Source organism: Idiotropiscis lumnitzeri, chromosome 11, assembly GCF_059441095.1.
Source record: "Idiotropiscis lumnitzeri isolate Australia: NSW breed Sydney's pygmy pipehorse chromosome 11, RoL_Ilum_1.0, whole genome shotgun sequence".
NCBI classification, from domain to species: Eukaryota; Metazoa; Chordata; class Actinopteri; order Syngnathiformes; family Syngnathidae; genus Idiotropiscis; species Idiotropiscis lumnitzeri.
Window position 1 is genome coordinate 21,477,854 of NC_142401.1, and position 22,615 is coordinate 21,500,468.

The following is a 22,615-nucleotide window of genomic DNA, read 5'->3' on the forward strand; positions in this document are numbered from 1 at the left end:
TTCAGTTTTTCGCAATTGTTGTCCCTGTATTTTGTATTTCTGTCTAACTCTGGAATGCAAAAGAGGCTTCTGTTGCACATCTTGTCTTGGGGAGTTTTCACAAAGATTAACCCTCTTCTATCCTAGATTTTATGAACCAGATGGAGACCACGGCCACCCTGACTCCCAGCAGTGAGCTAATTTGCCCCACTCCAGTAACAATTTCCGGTTCGAGTATTCCTGGGAGTGATCAGCTGACTAACTTGGACCTGAGCTCACTTTTCTCTAATGTGTCTGGAGCCACCACATCTCCTGCTGGTACTGGTGTTGGCATTCCTATTGGTGGGAGCACCTCAAACTCCACTTGCACTTTTACTATGGACCTCTCCCTGGTCCGTTCAGGCATCCTCACTATTGACACATCCACAGTTGGCACGGCACTTTGCACGTCTAACAGCACCACAGTGGCCAGGCCTGTAAACCCTCTAATCCTGGCACCCACTATTGAAATGGGTTCGCATCAAAGTTTGAGTGGCACAGTTGGGGATGTTCTAACCCCTCAGGGCACTCTCAATCTCGATGATGTGCAGAATGTCACACCAGAGGCCCTGGGAGCGCTTACGTCTCTGTCTATGCAGGGTCCCAGTTCCCTTACTGAGCCCACACTTCAGCACCCACTTGGCTCCTCCCGTGCTCTTGGCGTAGAACGTGCATCCTCCTTGGCAGTTGCCCCTGTTTCAGAAGTGTTGTCCTCTCCTATGAAGATGGTAGAGGGTGGTGGCCAGGGAGGGGCCAGGACTCTTAGTTGTATAGAGGTACTGGGTAGTCACGATGGAGGAAGAGTTCCCACGCCGTTTATTTTCCCTAGTCGCAGCAGCAGCCTAAGCTTGCAGAAAGACATCGAGATCAATGCAGTATCACACAGCAGTTTCTTGGTGAGATGCTTAATATTTTTAAACAAGAAAGTGTGTGATTATTGGGTAATGTTCCAGTAGTATATGTTGGGGTGTATATATTGAATCAGTATACACACAACTGTTCTCTCTCTCTCTCTCTCTCTCTCTCTCGCTCTCTCGCTCTCTGTCTCCCCCTTTCTCTCTCTCTCCTTCCCTTTCTCTCTCTCTCTCTCCTTCTCGCTCTCTCTCTCACCCTTTCTCTCTCTCTCCTTCTCGCTCTCTCTCTCGCTCTCTCTCTCTGTCGTACGCTAAAATATTGTAGTGTCTACTGTGCTTTGGTAGTGAGCTCAGGTTTATTAACAACCAAAACACCTGTGATTTAGATCAAAACAGCACTCCAACTCACTCACTCAGTCTCACAGTCTCACACACGCACACACCTCCCCGGTTCACGAGTCGCGTGATGCATTCATAAAACTCGGAAATAATATTGCTCAGCAAAACATAACTGTAACCACAGACATCACCCATTTTGTTACAATATTTTTCTAGCCCTTTAAATTGTTATATTCTAACAAGCTAGGTATGTTAACTTTTATTGTAGGGTGTTGCCAATAATGGCTTGTATTGCTTTGAGTGGTGAGATTCCGCTCGGTGCGTTGTAGCAAATTAGCCCTTATGCTGTTGCTGTTTCAATGTAAATCACGAGTGTACAAACACTGTTTTGGTTTTTAATAAACGTGAGTTTGCTACTAAAACATAGTAGACACTCTAATATGTTAGCGCACAACAACAGGACATCAAGGTGGGGTTCCATCAGATGCGCATGGCAGCTTGTGTGTGCTAACTTCAGCTCACTTCCAGACACGTCTGTCAGAAATTAAATCGAGCATCAGTCGCAATGTGCTTCGTTTGTATGGTGCTCGTTTATCACTGCCGTGGTGCTATGAAAGTGAGGTTTACATCATAAAAAGTAATCATGCGTATGCAGTTTGTTTACAGCAGAGACATGGTTAACATGGCAATGGAAATTGATTGTTTTATTTTTTTTTATATCAAGATTAAATTGATTTTCGATGAATCTTTACATCCAAAGTAATATTCTGTGTAAAGTGGAACATCAGTTCAAAAACATTGTTCGTTTTGAGACCGTGAACAGAAGCAATTTTCCCATTCAACTGAAATGAAGCATAATTAGTCTGTTCCTGGCCCTGACCTAAGTTAGGCTTACCTTTATCTAATGGGTTTATTTAAAAATAAAATTAAAATAAATGAACCCTTTATTGCCTTTTAGACCTTGAAAATAGTACAGAGCACTTGAAAAGCTAATTTCTTTATTTAGTTTTTTAATAATGCTTCAGTAATGTAAAAGGAAATACAATGGCAATTTTAAAATGATGTCACAGTTTTCAGTTTTTTTGGAGTCATACGGGGGGGTGATTTACAACAAAAATGAAAGCTACCTGAAATACATGACCCGAGGAGCTAACAATATTTCCATTCTGCTTCTGTGCGGCATGGTACAAGGGGAGGTAGCACAGCTTCGATTGCTTCTAAGCTAGTGGCTACCAAACCCAATATATTTTATTCCTCTTTTGAATACCGGTCCATTGTTTTTACCAGCTCCCCAATTTTATGCATAACAGTGTGTATGCCACCTAAACGGCATACAGGTTTTATTGCAGAACTTTCAGAATTTTTTAGCTACTATCCATATTAAGCACGATACAATTCTTTGATCTGGTGATTTTAATATATATGCGGACAATATTTTAGTCCAGTCCCCAAGGACTTTTAAAATTTTCTTAGTATTACAGATTTTACTCAACTTGTCACGAAGCAACTCACAACTGGGGACTCATTCACGATTAGCTATTACTCACTGTTGTTGACTTGGTCTCTGATCACCTCTCTGTTTTTTTTATTTTTTTATTTTAATGGTTTTATCCAGAGGCCTGTGTTAAAATGCTATCTCACCCTCTAAAGTGGCCATATTTTATATATGCTTGCAGAGAAACAGAAAGAAGGTGAAGGAAACAATGCTTGTTATATGGTGCATTTAGCATAGAAAAATTACACAAGTTTGCTATCACCTAGAAAAACAGCTTTGGTTTGGTAAAGACAAATGTAGTGACTGAAAGGATCTTTTTTTTGCCAGAATGGCGGCTCTGCACGGACCGATTATAGAGCTATTCAGCAAGCCAAGAGGAGGAAGCAGATTTGCCCGTCAGTCTCTGGTAACATAAACACAGACCATCTTAAGACAGGGGTGCTCGATTATGAAAAAAATCTTAATCACGATTATTTTAGTATTAATTGAAATCATCATTATTCAAATTATTATTTTTCAGCGGAAACAGAACAGGAAATGTTAAAATATGAGTATTAAGAAAAATTTAATTCCTTGAAACACTGTAATTTCTTGCTATAGTTCCTTTTGGATTGTATTGTATGTAAAACTAGTTATTTAAAAGTTTAAAAACAAGTGCAAATGTAAAAATTTTAGCATGGTTTGCTTGTATAAAGAAACAGAAAATAAATGTATGGAACAGAAATAGCCATTGAACTGTTGTAACATTTCAACAAACAATTTCAATAGAACGCTCAAGTTTTGAATGCAAGTGTACTAAATATAGTATTTGTTGTAAAATAAGTACTATTTTAACAATGTTGAATATAATAATACTGTACATAAGAATCGGTTTTTACGATGTTGCCAATTTTGTAATTGTTGAGTATAATAATCGAAATCGATTAATTGCACAGCCCTATCTTAAGATATTATTTGAAGCACCCCATCAATAACCCAATATGACTTCATAACATGCAAAGGGTCTTTCCCCCCTCTCCCCCAATCCAGGGGTCTCTGGAGCCAGTCAGAGAAAAGCAAAAGGAGCCAAATCCACTCCATTGAGTGCTCACTATGGTGAAGGAGCTGCACCATCGTATGGGGGCCTACATTTACGTGACTCTGTCAATAGTGCGCAATTTGTCCAAATTCAGCTTTTGCAGGTGAGATTACATGCCATGTGAGTACTGGGTACCAACCAAGGTTATTTTAGGAAACGGAACTTAACGAAACAAGTCAAACAAAATTTTAAAAAACATTGTCATTAACGAAATAAAATAACAACAAAAATTTTTAGAAAAACAAAAACTAATTTGAACTCCATTTTTCTCTACAAAACAAACGAAAACTAACCATAATTGTGGAGAAAATGTGCCTTGTTTTCATCTTTGGCAATTAATACACAAGCCCTTGGGGTTGAATTAAAAAGCATTTTATTTCAATATTACCAACACAGCCATTTTCCGGAAGAAGAGGTCAAACAGTCATCTGGGAGTTGTAGACCTCTTAATGTTTGTCGCACAGACGCAACGTTATCATGCAGCGACGAATAACCTGCCAGTGAATGACGTCGCTTTCCTGGAGACACGTTTGTGTGTGACATTGGCCTTAATGGCTCACCTTATCTGGACATTTTACTTAGCCCGAAACGCAACGCTTTGTAAGTGCTTTTCTTTTTTGCTTCATACATGAAAAAACATTGATACAGGACTTGAAAAAAATCGGTACATTGTAGACCCAGTTTTAATGCTAGGTTCACACCAAATCAGTTTGAGCTTTCCGCTTACCGTATTTTCACAACTACTGGGCGCAGTCTCAGTTCTTCTTCTTTTCCTTTCGGCTTTTCCCTTCAGTTGCCTCCAATGAACCCTGTCCTCTGCACCCTCTGCTCTCACCCCAACTACTTTCATGTCCTCTTTAACTACATCCATAAACCTCCTCTTTGGTCTCCCTCGAGAACTCTTGCCTGGCACTTGGAAACTCAGCATCCTTCTCCCAATGTACTCACTATTTCTTCTTTGGACGTCTAAACCATCTAAGTATGGCCTCTCTGACTTTATCTCCAAAGCCCCGAACATGTGCTGTCCCTCTGATGTACTCCTTCCTGATCCTATCCATCTTGGTACTCCCAAAGAGAACCACAGCATCTTCATCTCTGGCACGTCCAGTTTTCTCCTGTTTTTTCTTCAGCAGCACTGTCTTCAGACCAGACGACATCGCTGGTCTCACCAAAGTTCTATAAATCTTTGCTTTCATTTTAGCTGAAACTCCTCTATCGCACATCACACCTGACACTTTTTTTCACCGGTTCCAGCCAGCCTGCATACGCTTCTTCACTTCTTTTCCACACTCTCCATTGCACTGGACTGTTGACCCTAAGTATTTAAACTCCTCCACCTTCTTGGTCTCTTCTCCCTGTAAGCTCACTCTTCCTCTTGGGTCCCTCTCATTTAAACGCAGATACTCTGTCTAGCTACGGCTAATCTTCATTCCCCTCCTTTCAAGGGCAAACCTCCATGCCTCCAGCTTCTCTTCCACTTGTTCCCTGCTCTCACTACATATCACAATGTCATCTGCAAATATCATTGTCCATGGAGATTCCAGTCTAACCTCGTCTGTCATCCTGTCCATTACCATAGCGTACAAAAAAGGACTCAAAGCTGATCCCTGATGTAGTCCCACCTCCACCTTGAACTCCTCTGTCACACCTACAGCACACCTTACCACTGTCTGACAGTCCTCATACATGTCCTGCACCACTTGAACATACTTCTCTGCTACTCCAGACTTCCTCATACAGAAACACAGTTCCTCTCTGGGCACCCTGTCATAAGCTTTCTCCAGCTCTACAAAGCAGCTCCTTCTGACCTTCTCTGTAATTCTCTATCAGCATCCCAAAAGCAGATATTGCATCTGTTGTACTCTTTTTTTTTTTTTTTTGGCATAAAGCCAAACTGTTGCTCACAGATGTTCACCTCTGCCCTCAGTCTAGCTTCCACCACTCTTTCCCAACTGCTTCATTGTGTTGCTCATCAGCTTTATTCCTCTGTAGTTTCCACAACTCTGCACATCTCCCTTGTTCTTAAAAATGGACACCAGCACACTTCTCCTACATTCCTCGGGCATCTTCTCACTTTCTAATACCCGGTGAACAACCCAGTCAGGATTTCTACTGCTATCTCTCCTATACACTTCCATACCCACGGGTATATCATGAGGGCCGTGTGCCTTTCGGCTCTTCATCCTCTTCAATGCTCTTCTCAGTTCATCCTTACTGATCTTTGCTACTTCCTGGTCCACAGCAGACGCCTCTTCTTCTCTTTGTTCACTCTCATTTTCCTCATTCATCAACTCTTCAAAGTACTCTTTCCAGCTTCCCATCACACTACTGGCATCTGTCAACACACTTCCATCCCTATCCTTTATGACCCAAACCTGCTTCACGTCCTTCCCATCTCTGTCTCTCTGCCTTGCCAACCTGTACAGCTCAGTCTCTCCCTCCTTACTGTCCAACCTCGCATACAAGTCAATGTAAGCCCCTTGTTTGGCCTTTACCACTACCACTTTCACCTTCTGCTGCATTTCCCTGTATTCCTGTCTACTTTCTTCAGTTCCCTCACTGTCCCACTACTTCTTAGCTAATATCTTTCTCTGGATCCATTTCTGCACCCCTTCATTCCATCACCATGTCTCCTTGTCTCCCTTCCTTCCAGATGACACATCAAGAACTTTCCTACCTGTCTCCCTGATCACATTTCTTGTAGTTGTCCAGTCATCTGGAAGCTCCTCCTGACCAGCAAGAGCAACTCCTTCCTGACGGTCATACTAGACTCTTCCCTTCTCCTTCTGATTCTAGGGTAGACTACCTCTGTACTCCTACCTCCACTCTTGTAGGTCACCCTATAATCCTGCCTCTTCTGGAAAAAAGTATCCACAACAGCCATTTCATTCTTTTTCCAAAGTCAACCACCATCTGTCCCTCTGCCTTCCTCTCCTGGATAGCAAACCTGCCTCCAAACCTCCTCATCACCCCTGTTTCCTGCACCAACATGACCATTAAAGTCTGCACCAATGACAACTCTCTCATTTCTTGGGATACCCTGAATCATTTCATCAAGCTCCAACCAAAGGTTCTCCTTCTCCTCCAGCTCACAACCTAGCTGTGGCGCATACCCACTAACAACATTGATCATCACACCTTTGATTCTTAGCTTCAGGCTCATCACTCTATCTGACACTCTTTTTACTTCCAGGACATTCCTAACAAACTCCTCTTCCACAATAACTCCTACTCCATTTCTCTTCCTTTCTATACCATGATGGAACAACTTGACCCCTGCTCCGAAACTTTAGCTTTGCTCCCTTTCCACCTGGTTTCCTGAATACACAGTATGTCCACTTTCCCCCTCTGCACCATGTCAACCAGCTCTCTACCCTTCCCCGTCAAAGTTCCCACATTCGACCTCCTCTCTCAGTCCTAGACTCTTTGTGTTCCTCTTCTCTTTCTTCCTTTGAACACATCTTCCTCCTCTCCTTCTTCGACCAAGGCAGCAGAGAGAAAGAGAAATGTGGTGCAAAGCGTTCTGGGAGTCCTTCGCCTCAACCAATCAGATGGATGGTTAGAGAGATGTCATGAGTGGTGTTCTTTGGTCAGGGTGGGTTTTTTTTCCAGTATAACCTGTGATGTTTCTTACTTGCCATAACATTAATAATAACACAGTCTTCGACATCGTGGATAGCTGCCCTTTAATCGAGCTTTTTCCCGCATGTACATTCTGGTCTGTTGTCAACTGTCTGTCTCAAACCATCACCAAAAGGAGTCTTCGCTCAACGTATTTCTCTCAGCAGAGCTCTGTGAACTGCCCTCAGCTAATCAAATGGGCTGCTCAAGAGAGTAATGTGTACATATATAAGAATCCAATCACAAAATGCGTTCATCACCTTCAGCGTAAGGCCAGCGAGAAGGCTCACGGTAACCAACCCGTGAACTGATTGGCCTTTGCAACAATCAACTCTGAATGCTCATTGACTTTGACAGAACAGATGTCTACACAATTGTATCTGAAGGCCTCGGATGAATAGTGCGTGCTACTGGTATTGTAAAATCTGCCTGGCAACACGAACTAGCTGAATTCTAATTGGATAAAAACTTTTACCTAAAAATACAACACTAGTATATAATATGACATCAATGTGAAGAATATGATCATTATTTCTTGATTATGTTAGGCCAGCAGAGAAAGCCTTAAAGGCCTTGACTGGCCACCACTGGTTTTTATATACATGTCACATGTTGAGAGTTAGTAATAGAGTGCATATAACATTTTATCGACACAATATGATGGCCAAAGCACTTTATAAAATGTTTAATATTGTGTATGTACATGAGTCATGCATACTCATTTGGAACCAGGCTTAATTATGCTCACCAATGCCCTGCAAAGATTTAATTTGTTTTATATAGTCGTCTAAGTGTGAACTAGCATTCCTGAGCTAGCAAATTTTTTAATGTCTGATTTACATCATTAATAGCATTGTGCAGTTCCAATCACCGTTACTGGACACTTGATGGCAGCTCATACACAAGCTCATATGACTCCAAGCTTTCACATTCTTTTCCCACTGACACATTGGATGATTTCAATGAAGAGATACAGTATTTTCCTCACAAGGTCAATCAAGAATGCTGCAAAAACAGCGGTTGATACCAAATCGAGGACACCAGGGCTCTGTATTGTTATAAGGGATTGGCTGATAGCCGTTCATGCACAGTTTCAAACCCACTCTGCGTCCAATTACCCAATTTTTTGCACATTGTGATGGATGCAGTTGACCTGTCGGCGTTCTTCATTCGAGGACTCAAATCCTGCTGTTATTTGATCTACTAATTTATACTTCCTTAGTACACCAAGGGGCACACCAATGGCTTCGATGTATGTTGAATCATTTTGGTCCTGCCACTCTGCTTTCTCTTTTTTTACGTCACCAATGCCCTGGCATGACAGTGGATAGTTTGCACAGGTTATACACAAACAATGTAAAACTTACAATCAATCAAGTACGTTTTGTGAAATAGCACGCTCCAGAAGCTACCAATAGTTTATAAGCATGGCCTAGTTATGAAAAACATGCACTAAGGCTCAAAAACCTGTCACATTCTTGGGTCATTTATCTAATAATCTATCATATCCACCACCAGATTTCCCCTCTTGGTATTGGATTGAAGTTTATTTCAACCACTACCAAAACCAGACACAGTGGTGTTGATAAAGTTCCTAACCACTCTGGTCTGTCAGCAACATTTATACAATTGAAATTTTCAAGAGCTATTTTTATAGAAAACATGGGTTTATCTTTGTCAACTCTAGTCTCAGGAAACACACTGACCCAATCCATACATGTATTATCAAGATTAGCATTATTCATAATGTCAATAACACAATTTTGTTTGCTTATTTTGGTTATCTTGTTTTCTTTTTATGAAAGTACATACCTTCCCCTCTAACATTGTTCTGCGGACCAATAGTTACACACATCAGTTCCAATTAGAGAGTTCCAACTCACATCTAAAACATGGCCTCCATGGCACTGCCAATACATCTCATAACTTTTTTCAGTTATCTGCTTGGTGTTTACTAATCACTTTTAATTAGTAATTTAATTGGACTCTCAATTTTGGTATTGTACTATAGTCGCATCATAGTTTGCTTATGTAACTCTGGGTCATCCCCACATATAACATAACAGTAGAAATAACAGATAGTGTTGACATCCAATATACACCAGCTGCTTTTAACCACTTCGGGGTCCTTTTGGCGGAAATATCCCCTCTACTTAGTCTGGTGTCTTATAACACCAGACTACCCTATCATCAAACTTTTGCTCATCTCCTTTGTTGGAGTTTTCAACTGAAATGACCTTTTTACAATGTGTCAAATGAACCAAAGTTGACTTTCCTGCCATCTTTACAGCTGCGAGAGTTGTCAATAAAACTTATAATGGCCTTCCCCCTTGGGTAATTACAAATGTCTTATCTGCAAACTTCTTACAAGCACCCAGTCTCCCGGCTCCACTAGTTTAGCGTACTGCTGGGAGACAGAAAGATCCTCACCACTTTGTATTTGTACTTGTCTTTGTCAGCTAAAGTATTGTCATCATCTGTTTCCCATTGGTTCTTAAATTTGAGGTATTCTATACAGCCTTCCAAACAATGTTTCACAATGTCTCAGCCCTGAATAAAATACAATACAATACAATGCAACTCTCTGTATATAACTCAAATTAACTCACATAAACACATATACAGTAGGTACCAGAAAAGCAGCAGAACAGCAACAGTCTCATGTTGAGTCAAAGGCCAAAAAATTCATCTTAAAACGAGGTTTAAAAGTGGACAGAGAGGCTGCTCGCATAGCATTTAATGGAAAGTCACAGTGGTTGTAGTGTTCACAAACAGTTTTACTGATTCCATACACTGTGTCCACTGCCTCCGCGTTTCCTCAATGCAGAGCCTTTTCTTTTTTTTTTTTTTTTTAATTCTTTTGACCAATCCAGCGCTTTGAGGGTGGTAAGCACAATAATTTTTCAAATTAAAAACATCACTCCTATCTTTTTCACAAGTTGGTTAACTCTGGAATACCATATCCATGAATGGTATCCTTGCAAAGTACTTTTGCCACTGTCAATGCATCTGGATTTGTTGGTTAGAAAGAGTTCTAATCTAATCTATGATGACCAAACAGTTTTTTTCTTCATCTTGATGAAATATGTCTGTAGTCTTCGGTTTATTTGATCTTTCAGCATGCAGGGCGTAATTCACATACACCTCAGGATGCCTTTAAGCAGGCTAATATGTTTTTTTTAACCCTGTTATGAATTGCCTCTTTTGAACCTGCATGGAAAACATTCTTCAACTGCTGTTGAACTGACCAATTTGCATCTCCTTCCTGCAGGCCTCTGTGAATCATTTAACACAATACTAAAAGAGTAAAATATGGGATAACCCATATACTTTCACCCTAACACATCACATACCCTCCTTATTTGTGACCCTACCATACCACTAAAGTTTATGGAAAATTGGGTCACGTCTTGTTTGTCGTGAACGAGCATTTCAAGGGGGAAGACGTGACGTAAAGGGTGGTATAGTGATTGGGCCTTAGTCTACAACCGCCATGCAGTACTTCCCAACTCGTGATCACGGATTAACTACGTTGGAACTAGCAATGGTAGATGAAAACTCGTTACCTTGCAGCTTAGCTATGTGGTGGATTGTTGCCTTTCACACAGATAACAGTTCAAATCCCAGTCACGAACACTAACATCCTAATGAGGATGCTTGACCCCAGTGGTGGACGGTCAAGGCCTTCAAGGCCTTCTCTGCTGGCCTAACATAATCAAGAAATAATGGTCATATTCTTCACATTGATGTCCTCTTATATCCTAGTGTTGTATTTTTAGTGAGAGTTTTTATCCAATCAGAATTCAGCTAGCTCGTGTTGCAAGGCAGATTTCACAAGACCAGTAGCACGCACTATTCGTCCGAGGCCTTCAGATACAATTGTGTGGGCATCTGTTCTGTCAAAGTCAATGAGCTTTCAGAGTTGACAGACGGTTGCAATAGTCAATCAGATCACGGGTTAGAAACAGTGAGCCTTCTTGCTGGCCTTACGCTAAAGGTGATGAACGCGTTTTGTGATTGGATACTCACTCGTGAGGGGGCAGCGCTATGCGGCATCAACACACCTGAAAGTCATAACTGGCGACAGTTCGAAAATGTATTTTTATATTTTAAATTATATTTTTGCTTTTTTTTAAACCACAATGGCCGAAGGAGGGAAAAGTGAGATATAATCGCAGATACACTTGCAAGGCCATTTTCAAGACGGACCTTTCAAGAGACGCTGGGTCGTCCAGCACTCACTCCGTAAGTGTGTAAGTGTTTCTGTATATTATTTGTCCGGCAATTATGCTATTAAGAGAGGGATTCATTCAGGTAGGACTAAGTTGGACTTCACTGAAGGCCTACGTGTGAAATGCACGGCCCGCCACTGCTAGACCCTAACCCTCTAAAAATCTACCTAAACCCAAAGGAAGTGGCCAAATATGCATGCAGAGTTCATCCCTAATAACTCGAATTATCTTAGTTATTGTGGTCTGTCTATGATGGTTTTCAGGATGACCCAGGCAGTGATGGTGATCTCGCTTTTCAGCTCAGCTCCGAGCCATCTGCCTCTCACTCTCAGCTCACCGTTGACCTTCCTGTCAACATTTTACAGGTATGTTGTTTTTTTGCTTTTGCTTTTCATTAATATTCATGGAATGAATATTAAATCATACATTTTCATTGGTAGTAATTTCATGGGGAATTGAATGTTAAACAGCAATGGAATTTGAACATTTGTGACTTCCAGAAACTGATAACCATGTGGTGCAAAATAAGGAGGGAGTATATGCCGTTTTTTTTTCTTCTTTTTCTTGGGTTAACTTTGATACATACCAGGAAACATGTTCATATTTTCTCACAGGAAACCACCATAACCACAGAAGAAAAGAGTGGGTCTGATGACTCTCAATTCACAGGAAGCACAATCAACCTTCAAGACCTAGAGTGACTGACCGCACACTTCCTTCCATGCCACTATACGCTGTTTACATAAGTGAAATACCAAGTTTGACAAATGTTTGATATGCAGTTTATCTGACTTGAGGTCATGATACGGACATTCATTTCCTACTGATGTTCATAGAAACAGGAAAGCTCAAACTTAATCCCAATTATCTTTGTCAGAGAGTTCGCTCAATATAATTAATTATGCACCCCAAGGAGAAAGGTACAATTTACCCTTTGTTTTCCGATGAGAATGGTTACGCAAAATTTTAGGTATTGAAACCAAATTAAACCAGAGCGCACCGAAGGTTACAGCAGCATACAATGCCTGAGACATCATGCCGAAAGATTAACATCATGACATGACATCAGTGAAAGGTGACAATAAATATTTGCTTTCATACTTTAATCATTGTCTCATGATTTTTTTCCCCAACTCATGTACATTCAAATAGACACCTGTAAATACGGATTTAGTTGTTTTCTGTATGTTTACGCCAATGGCATCTCTACCTTAGTGCTTGAGCCGAATATGCACCCTTCAGACGCTAAAAAGTGCCTCGCCAAACGAACTAAACGGCGAGGCCGACGCCGATATGTCGGAACTAGCGACCATGCTTGCGGAGCTAAAATCACTTCGGACTGAAGTTCGCGCTGAATTCGGAGGATTTGGATCCACGCTTGACAATATTAACGAACCTCTGGAGAAAATGACCACCTCAGTAGTTGTTTTGGAAAGCAAAGTGACGGAAGTTAAGAAGAACGTGGCCGCTAATGCCACTCGAGTGGAGAAAGCTGAAAACTGGATTGTGACAGCAGAAGCACAGTTGGAAAAAAGGAAGACTGACCTATCTCAAGCTATGATACATTTCTTTTCTTGAATCAAAGACAAATGACCTGGAAAATCACAGAAGACAAAATAATTTACGACTGACTGGAATTCGAGCGGGCACAGAGGGAATCTGTTTGATGCTGGAATATATACGGGAGATGCTTCCATGCTGGCGAAAGCTAGATGCTAATCAAGTGTTCATGCTGGAGAGAGCCAACCGGACCCTGGCCCCCCTGACAAGCTGGAATGTTAGAGGATTGCGACAAATAAGCAAATTGAAACAAATCATGAATAGGGTGAAACATATTAAATCCAAAATAATATTTTTTCAAGAATCCCATTTGACACCCTCAGACATTAAATTTGTTAGTAATCGATGGCCTGGACAGGTGTTACATGTGTCATATAACAACTATGCAAGAAGGGGTTATTATTTTGATCCATAACAATATACCATTTCAATTAAAAAAAACAAAACCAGACCGGGTAGGTAGATATGTAATTGTTCAGGGCTAATTGAAGTTGGCATGCTTATACGGCCCTAATGAGGACAACCCTAAATTCTTCGAAGATATTTTTCTGACTGTCTACACTACCTTATCATTGGGGAAGACTTTATTTTCGTTGATGTTTTTTTCCGAGCAGGTTAACAAGGTCGCCCTCATATTTGCTCGGATAAATTTTTTGGCCTTCAGGATGTCACCAAATTCATATCACACACACACATCAGGCTTGACAAATTTATCAATATTTTATTAATTTCTCTTGCAGTTTTTTAAAAATGGCTCACTATTGCCCTCTACAAATTTTCAAAATAGCAGCCCCGGTTGTGTTTCACCAAGCTTTTTGAAAATTTTAATCGAGTATGTAAAAGGCCAAGCCCTACAAAATAGTCTCTTGGAGCCATGAGCTAAATTGCACAGGAAGTCGGCCTTTTTGAATTTACTTATAACATTTATTTGGCTTCGACAAGCAGCTCTAACTTTAACTATGCAAAAATTCCACTTGAAGATTCCTCCCATTTTTTCTTGTAAATATTTCACATTTCCAACGTGCCAGTACCCCAACGTTGCTGGGGTTGCGAGGTCCCAATTGTTTCTGTAGAACATATTATTATTATTAGGTTCTGAGCAGCGACCGCTAAGAGGTCCCGATTGTTTCTGTCGAAATTATTATTATTGTCATTATTGTTATTATTATTAGGGCCCGAGCAGCGACCGCTGCGAGGTCGCTACTATTTTTGAAAAAATTATTCTTATTCTTATTATTATGATTAATTTGTTTGCTGTTTCTCTCCGAGCAGGTCAACCAGGCCGCCCTCAAATATGCTCGGAGGAGTGTTTAGGCCTTGAGGATGTCACAATACGAAATTTGTCATTTTTCATGAAAACTTGTGGCCGTGGAATCGCACTGTTTGGCAATAAAATAAGGCTGACTTTGAGGTTTTAAATATGAACAAAAACTCGTGAAACTTTGCACACACATCAGGCCTGGCAAAATCATCAATATTTTATAACTTAGTTGTGCAGATACTTAAAAATGGCTCGCCATCGCCCTCTAGAAATGTTCAAAAAAGCAGCCCTGGTATTTTATTTCACCTAGCTTTTTGTAAATTTTATGGAGTATGTATAAGGCTATAAGACCTACAAAAAAGTCTCTTGGAGCCATGAGCTAAGTTTTACAGGAAGTCGGCCATATTTAATTTACTTAAAAGGAGGCGCGTCACCACAATGGACTAAATGCTGAATAACTCCCCTGCACATGCTCTCAAAAATCCACAACTTCCCCTGTACAAAAAACGTCCCGACCTGAATACATCTAGATGTTATGATATTGTTATACTCATAGTGCCACCTCATGGTATAAAAAAAAAAATATTCTTTTACATTTTAAGTTACTGCACGGAGCCCTTTTAACAAAGTCGACTGAAAATTTGTCAGAACAGCCTCAAGACGTTGATCTTAGTCGATGCCGAATTTTGTTACTTTTCGGCAAAGGGTGTAGCCATTACAGTGCTACAAACATTTATTAATCTCAGTGGCAACAAAAGCTACCGTAACATGACTCAGATGATCCTAATTTCTAGAAAATTTTCACATTTGAGGATAGTCCAACCCTGAAGACATCTACGCACTTATTTTTTATCGTAGTGGAAGCGCCACCAACTGGTTAAAGTTCATACAAATGATTTTCAATGATGTTTTTCTCCGAGCAGGTTAACAAGGTCGCCCTCATATTTGCTCGGATAAGTGTTTAGGCCTTCAAGATGTCACGATACGAAATTCATCATTTTTCGTGAATAGCTGTGGGCGTGGCTTTGCACAGTTCACCAATAAAACAACGCTGAATTTGAGTTTCTAAATATGAACGAAAACTCGTGAAACTTAGCACGCACATCAGGCCTGACAAAATCATCAATATTTTATTAGTTTCTCGTGCAATTTTTTTAAAAATGGCTCGCTATCGCCCTCTAGAAATTTTCTAAAGAGCAGCCCCATTTGAGTGTATCACTGAGCTTTTTGAAATTTTTATGGAGTATGTATATGGCCAAGACCTACAAAAAAGTCTCATGGAGCCATGAGCTAAATTGCACAGGAAGTCGGCCATTTCGAATTTTCTTAAAAGGCGGCGGGTTACCACAATGGACTAAATGCTTAATAACTCCCCTGCAAATGCTCTAAAAACTCTCCAAAACGTCACCTGAACATAAAACGTCCAGACCTGAAGACATCTATATGTTATTATTCTGCTATACACACATTGCACCTCATGGTGACAAAATATATTGTTTTTTACATTTTAACGTACTGCACGGTGCCCTTTGAACAAAACCAACTGAAAATTTGTCAGAAGAAACTCAATTCGTTGATCTTAGTCTGTCGAATTTTGTGACTTTTCGGCAAAAGGCATGACCATTACGGTGCCGCCAAATCTGATTATTCTCCGTGGCAACGAAAGCTCCCGTAACATGAATCAGATGATCCTATTGTTTAGAAATTTTTCAAATTTGAGGATAGTCCAACTATGAGACATCTACCAACATATTTTTCACTGTAGTGGTAGCGCCATATACTGGTTAGAGCAAATACAAGTTACTTTCGTTTATATTTTTCTCAGAGTAGGTTAGAAATGTCGCTTATTTTGAGGTTCTAAATTTAAATGAAAACTCATGAAACTTTGCATCCAATTGAGGCCGAGCAAAATCATCAATATTTTATTAGTTTGTCGTGCAATTTTTTCAAAAGGGCTCGCTATCGCTCCATACAAATAAAATATAATAATAAAAAAAAAACCCGGATCTGTTTCATCAAACTTTTTCAAAATGTACAAAGCCGAGACATAATGAAAAGTCTCTGGGAGCCAGTAAATTGAAAGGTTGTCGGACATTTTGAATTTACTTCAAACATTGACAAGACTTTTAGAACAAAAGCTGCTCTTACTTTCACAACACAAAAATTCCTCTTGAAGTTTCCTCACGTTATTTCTCGTAAATATTTCACATTTCTAATGTGCCGGTATCCCAACGTTGCCAGGGTTGCAAGGGCCCTAACGAGAGCTTGCAGCTCGTTAGGCCCTGAGCAGCGACCGCTGCAAGGTCCCTATTGTTTGTGTATTAATTATTATTATTTATTTTATTTTTTTCTATTTTCCGATCGTTCAATCGCATTTTTGACCCCCTAAACATGCACGAAAACTCACCAAACTTAACAGTCTCATCGGGCATGGCGAAAAATATGATATTTTAACGTTGTCGTAAACGACGCAAACAAAATGGCTCTCTAGCGCCAACTCGAATGGGAAAAATCAAAGGAAATCCTGGCCCGTTTCACCTAGGCCTCCGAAAATTGCCAGGCACATGTAGTACCCCGAGATGTACATATACTTTCTTTGATGACTAAAGTCTAATATGAACAGGAAGTGAGTTATGAATTTTTGAAAGACCAACTTTCGCCCATTTTTGCACGTTTACAGGGGTCATTCTTTTGCACCCTGATCCTACAGGGTTCATCCGATTGCCTTAAAATTCCGGCTGTACCGTCTTAAGACCTGGGACAAACACTGGGACAAAAATCTTTAGTTTCCGAAATACTCTATGACGGGGGCGGGGCTTCAAAGATTTCACTTAATATTTCCTTTAAGGTATCAGACTACATTTTTGTCACAACCACCTCAAGACATTGATCTTAATCAATGCCGAATTTTGCGACTTTTCGGCAAAGGGCGTGGCCACGACGGTGCCGCAAAGTCTAATTTTTCTCTTTGGCACCAAAAGTTCCTGTAACATCACTCAGATCATCCTATCATCTCGAAATTTTTCACATTTGATGATAGCCCAACCCTGAAGACATCTACAAACTAATTCTTCATCGTAGTGGTAGCGTAGGTAGGTTAAAGAAAATACTAATTATTTTCGTTGATGTTTTTCTCCGAGCAGGTTAACAAGGTCGCCCTCATATTTGCTCGGATGAGTGTTTAGGCCTGTGAGGTTTCGTCGTACGGCGAGCAGGAGGTGAAGTCACGATCGCCGTACGGCGAGGAGGAGGTGGACCCAAAATGCGAGGAGGCAGGGATAAGGGTAACTTAAAGGGAATTTATTAAATCAAACAATGAACTAGGGGGAACGAACGTAACGAAGGGCCAAAACAATGAGGATGAACAAAACGTGACTAACAGAGCTAAACTTGACGGGGAAACAGGAACAGTGACAAATTACTATGAACGTGAACGAGAGCAAGAACGAGATCATGGAGCGGTCGTGACAGTCCGAACTGGAGCAACACGGCACAATGACCCGACACTGGGTTGATGGCATGGGAAGCTTAAATAGTCCGGTAATCAGGGGAGCAGACGGGGATCAGGTGTGTGATCGTTAACCATGAGCAGGTGCGTGACTGGTGAGGATGAGGCGCTGAGGGGAAACGCCCCTACTCAGCTGATCAAAATAACACGACCGCGTGCACACAAAACAATAACAAAAGCCTGTCATGCCCGACGCGGATCATGACAGTACCCCCCCCCCTCAAGGGACGGATTCCAGACGTCCCAAAAACAAATTAACAAAAAGAACCCCATGTTCAAAAACGAGGGTGGGCGGAAGGGGTCGGGAGGTGGGACCACCACCTCGATACGAGACCGGTCTGGCGGATGTCCGGGAGGCCAGACCAGCGAGTCCTTTCGTGGTCCTTCGGGCGGCCAGCCCTGCAAGAACCGCCGTGGCCCTTCCGGCGGACGTGCAGGTGGCCAGACCAATAAATCCAATCGTGGCCCTTCAGGCGGACGTCCGGGTGGCCAGCCCTGCAAGAACCGCCGTGGCCATTCCGGCGGACGTGCAGGTGGCCAGACCAATAAATCCAATCGTGGCCCTTCAGGCGGACGTCCAGGGGGGACCCGAACGCCAGATGGAGTTCGCTGGCGAGGCCGAGACGAGGAGCGGCGGCGGGCACCCGGGAGCAGCAAAGGCAGGAGCTTGGAGCGGCGGCGAGTCGTCGAGTGTCGCCGAGACAGGGACGTGGAGCGGCGGCTGGTCGTCGAGCCCCGCCGAGACAGGGACGTGGAGCGGCGGCTGGTCGTCGAGCCCCGCCGAGACAGGAACGTGGAGCGGCGGCTGGTCGTCGAGCCCCGCCGAGACAGGAACGTGGAGCGGCGGCTGGTCGTCGAGCCCCGCCAAGACAGGAACGTGGAGCGGCGGCTGGTCGTCGAACCCCGCCGAGACAGGAACGTGGAGCGGCGGCTGGTCGTCGAACCCCGCCGAGACAGGAACGTGGAGTGGCGGCTGGTCGTCGAACCCCGCCAAGACAGGAACGTGGAGCGGCGGCTGGTCGTCGAGCCCCGCCGAGACAGGAACGTGGAGCGGCGACTGGTCGTCGAGCCCCGCCGAGACAGGAACGTGGAGCGGCGACGAGCCAGGCGCAGCCAAGACCGGAACTTGGAGCAGCTGCGGGTCGTCGAGTGTCGCCGAGACAGGAACTTGGAGCGACGGATCGTCGAGCGCCGTTGAGACCGGAACCAGGAGCGGCCGTGGGTCGTCGAGCGCTGCCGGGGCCAAGACGAGCAGTGGCGACTGGTCGTCGGATGGCGCCGAGGCACGAGCGGGGTGCGATGGTGGGTCGTCCATCGCGGGCACCGGAACCGGGAGCGGCGGCGCTTCGTCGGGCGCCGCTGAGGCAGAGACGGCAGGCGGCGGCTGGTCATCGTCCACCGCCGAGGCAGGAACCTGGAGCGGTGGCGGATCTTCGGACGTCGCTGAGACAGAGGCGAGAAGTGGCGTGGTTCATCTGGCACCGCCGGGGAAGAGGCGAGAGGCGGCGGCGTGTCGTCGTCCACCACCGGTGCAGAAACGGGGGGCGGCGGCGGAACGTCGTCCACTGCGGGTGCAGGAACCGGGAGTGACGGCGCTTCGTGGGACGCCGCTGAGGCAGAGGCGAGAGGCGGCGGTGTGTCGTCGTCCACCACCGGTGCAGAAACGGGGGGCGGCGGCGGAACGTCGTCCACTGCGGGTGCAGGAACCGGGAGTGACGGCGCTTCGTGGGACGCCGCAGAGGCGAGAGGCGACGGCGGGTCGAGCTCTGCCTGAACGTGAGCTTGAGGCGGAAGCAAGGCGAGTTCCGCTGGAACAGGAACTTGGGACGGACGCAGGACGTGCTCCGCCGGAACAAGGGCTTGGGACGGACGCCAGACTGGCTCCGCGCGTACGTGGACATGGGACGGACGCAAGACGTGCTCCGCCTGAACATGAACTTGGGGCGGACGCAGGACGTGCTCCGCCGGGACGTGAACGTGGGACGGACGCACGATGTGCTCCGCCTGAACGTGGACTTGGGACGGACGCACAGCGTGCTCCGCAGGATCGAGAACATGAGACGGACGCAGGCCGTGCTCCGCTAGAACGTGAACGTGGGACGGACGCACAACGTGCTCCGCTGGATCGAGATCTTGGGACGGACGCAAGACGTGCTCCGCCTGAACATGATCTTGAGGCGGACGCAAGCGTGCTCCGCCGGAACATGGACTTGGGGCGGACACAGGGCGTGCTCCGCCGGTACGGGAACTTGGGGCGGACGCAGGGCGTGCTCCGCCGGGACGTGAACTTGGGACGGATGCAAGGCGTGCTCCGCCGGAACGTGAACTTGGGGCGGACGCAGGGCGTGCTCCGCCGGAACATGGGCTTGAGGCGCTGGCGAGGCACCGGAACGGGGCTCAGCAGCTGGCGGGGAGCCGGGACGGGGCTCAGCAGCTGGCGGGGAGCCGGGACGGAACCCTGCAGCCGGCGAGGCGGCGGAACGCAACTCTGCAGCTGACGTGGAGGCTACCGCGAGCCAAGCGCAGCAGTCGGGCCGGGCGCAGCCGAGACAGGAGACCGCATCCCTGTCAGCCTGCAGCGAGGAAACCTGCTTCTCGCTCTCCTCCAGCTTGACCTCCAGCTCCGCGATCTGAGCTTCCAGCTCCTTGATCCTCTCCCGGGCTGGTTTCTCGGCGGCGGCCTTCTCCTCTATCAAGGCCAGCTGCTCCGTCTTCTGGGCCACTTTCGCTTCCAGCTCAGCGAAGCGGGCGTGGAGTTCCGCAATCTGGTCACTAAACGTTACGGGGTTGCGCAGGAAGTCCAGAAGGTAGGCGATATTTGCGGAATCGTCCTCCTAACCTGGGTCGATGATCCGATAGGGTGGAATGACGGGTAGACCATCGAGGAAGTAATCTGGAAACTAGGGAAATGCAACAGACGTGGGCTGATCGGCAGGTTGCTGAGGAGGGTTGTCCGTGCGGCGTTCATGAGTCGGGTCATTTTGTGAGGTTTCGTCGTACGGCGAGCAGGAGGTGAAGTCACGATCGCCGTACGGCGAGGAGGAGTTGGACCCAAAATGCGAGGAGGCAGGGATAAGGGTAACTTAAAGGGAATTTATTAAATCAAACAATTAACTAGGGGGAACGAACATAACGAAGGGTCAAAACAATGAGGATGAACAAAACGTGACTAAAAGCTAAACTTGACGGGGAAACAGGAACAGTGACAAATTACTATGAACGTGAACGAGATCATGGAGCGGTCGTGACAGTCCGAACTGCAGCAACACGGGACAATGACCCGACACTGGGTTGATGGCATGGGAAGCTTAAATAGTCCGGTAATCAGGGGAGCAGATGGGGATCAGGTGTGTGATCGTTAACCATGAGCAGGTGCGTGACTGGTGAGGATGAGGCGCTGAGGGGAAACGCCCCTACTCAGCTGATCAAAATAACAACACGACCGCCTGCACACAAAACAATAACAAAAGCCTGTCATGCCCGACGCGGATCATGACAAGGCTTTCAAGATGTCATCATATAAATATCGTGGATTTTTGTGAAAAGCTGTGGGCGTGGCTTGGCACAGTTCGCCAATAAAACAACGCTGATTTTGAGGTTATAAATATGAACAAAAACTCGTGAAACTTTACACACACATCAGGCTTGAAAAAATCTATATTTTATTAGTTTCTCATGCAGTTTTTTTTAAAAATGGCACTCTATCGCCCTCTAGAAATTTTCAAAAAAGCAGCCCCGGTTGTGTGTTTCACCTAGCTTTTTGAAAATTCTATGGAGTATATCAAAGGCCAATACCTACAAAAAAGTCTCTTGGAGCCATGAGCTAAATTGCACAAGAAGTCGGCCATTTTGAATTAACTTCAAAGGGGGCGTGTCACTTCAATGGACTGAATGCTCAATAACTCGCCTGCACATGCTGCTAAAATCCAAAACCTCACCTGAACATAAAACGTCCCGACCTGAAGACATCTTAATGTTATTATTCTGTTATACACACAGCGCCACCAAGTGGAATCAAAAATTTGTTTTTATTTTAATTTTAACGTACTGCTGCACGGAGCCCTTTTAACGAATCCGGCTGAAAATTGGTCAGAAAAGACTCAAGACATCTTACTCTATCCCGAATTTTGTGACTTTTTGACAAAAGGCATGGCCATTACGGTGCTGAAAAGTCCGATTGTACTCTGTGGCAACAAAAGCTCCGGCAACATGACTCAGATGATCCCGTTTTCTAGAAATTTTTCACATTTGAGTATATTCCAGCCTTTAAGACATCTACCAACTTATTTTTCATTGTAGTGGTAGCGCCACCAATTGGTTAAAGCTAATACAAGTTATTTTCTTTGATGTTTTTCTCCGAGCAAGTCAGCAAGGTCGCTCTCATATATGCTGGGATGAGTGTTTAGGCCAGGGGTCTTCAATCCTGTTCATCGAGGGCCAGTGTCCTGCCTGTTTGCCATCTCTCCCTGGTGCAACACACCTGATTCAAATGATCAGGATCGTTATCTAGCTTTTGCAGGTCTTGCTGATTATCTGATCAATTGAATCAGGTGTGTTGCAGCACTGAGAGATGGAAAACAGGCAGGGCACCGACCCCCGAGGAACAGGATTTAAGACCCCTGGTTTAGGCCATGAGGATGTCTTAATAC

The 22,615-nt window shown here is 44.2% G+C and overlaps 1 protein-coding gene across 3 annotated transcripts in view; it reads left to right on the forward strand.

The window, feature by feature from the left end:
* The window catches only part of LOC148328352 (zinc finger protein ZXDC), a 49,605-nt gene extending 36,862 nt beyond the window's left edge, over positions 1-12,743 (forward strand). The window contains exons 6-11 of one of the 3 annotated variants that reach the window (XM_088308032.1): positions 127-914; positions 3,034-3,112; positions 3,736-3,887; positions 11,558-11,658; positions 11,901-12,002; positions 12,252-12,743. In XM_088308032.1, coding sequence (XP_088164158.1) covers positions 127-914; positions 3,034-3,112; positions 3,736-3,887; positions 11,558-11,658; positions 11,901-12,002; positions 12,252-12,264 — 1,235 coding nt within the window. In that variant the 3' untranslated portion in view covers positions 12,265-12,743. The remainder of the gene's footprint in view (positions 1-126; positions 915-3,033; positions 3,113-3,735; positions 3,888-11,557; positions 11,659-11,900; positions 12,003-12,251) is intronic. The other 2 variants (XM_088308031.1, XM_088308033.1) reach the window with 2 other exon arrangements.
* Positions 12,744-22,615: the final 9,872 nt, after the last annotated feature.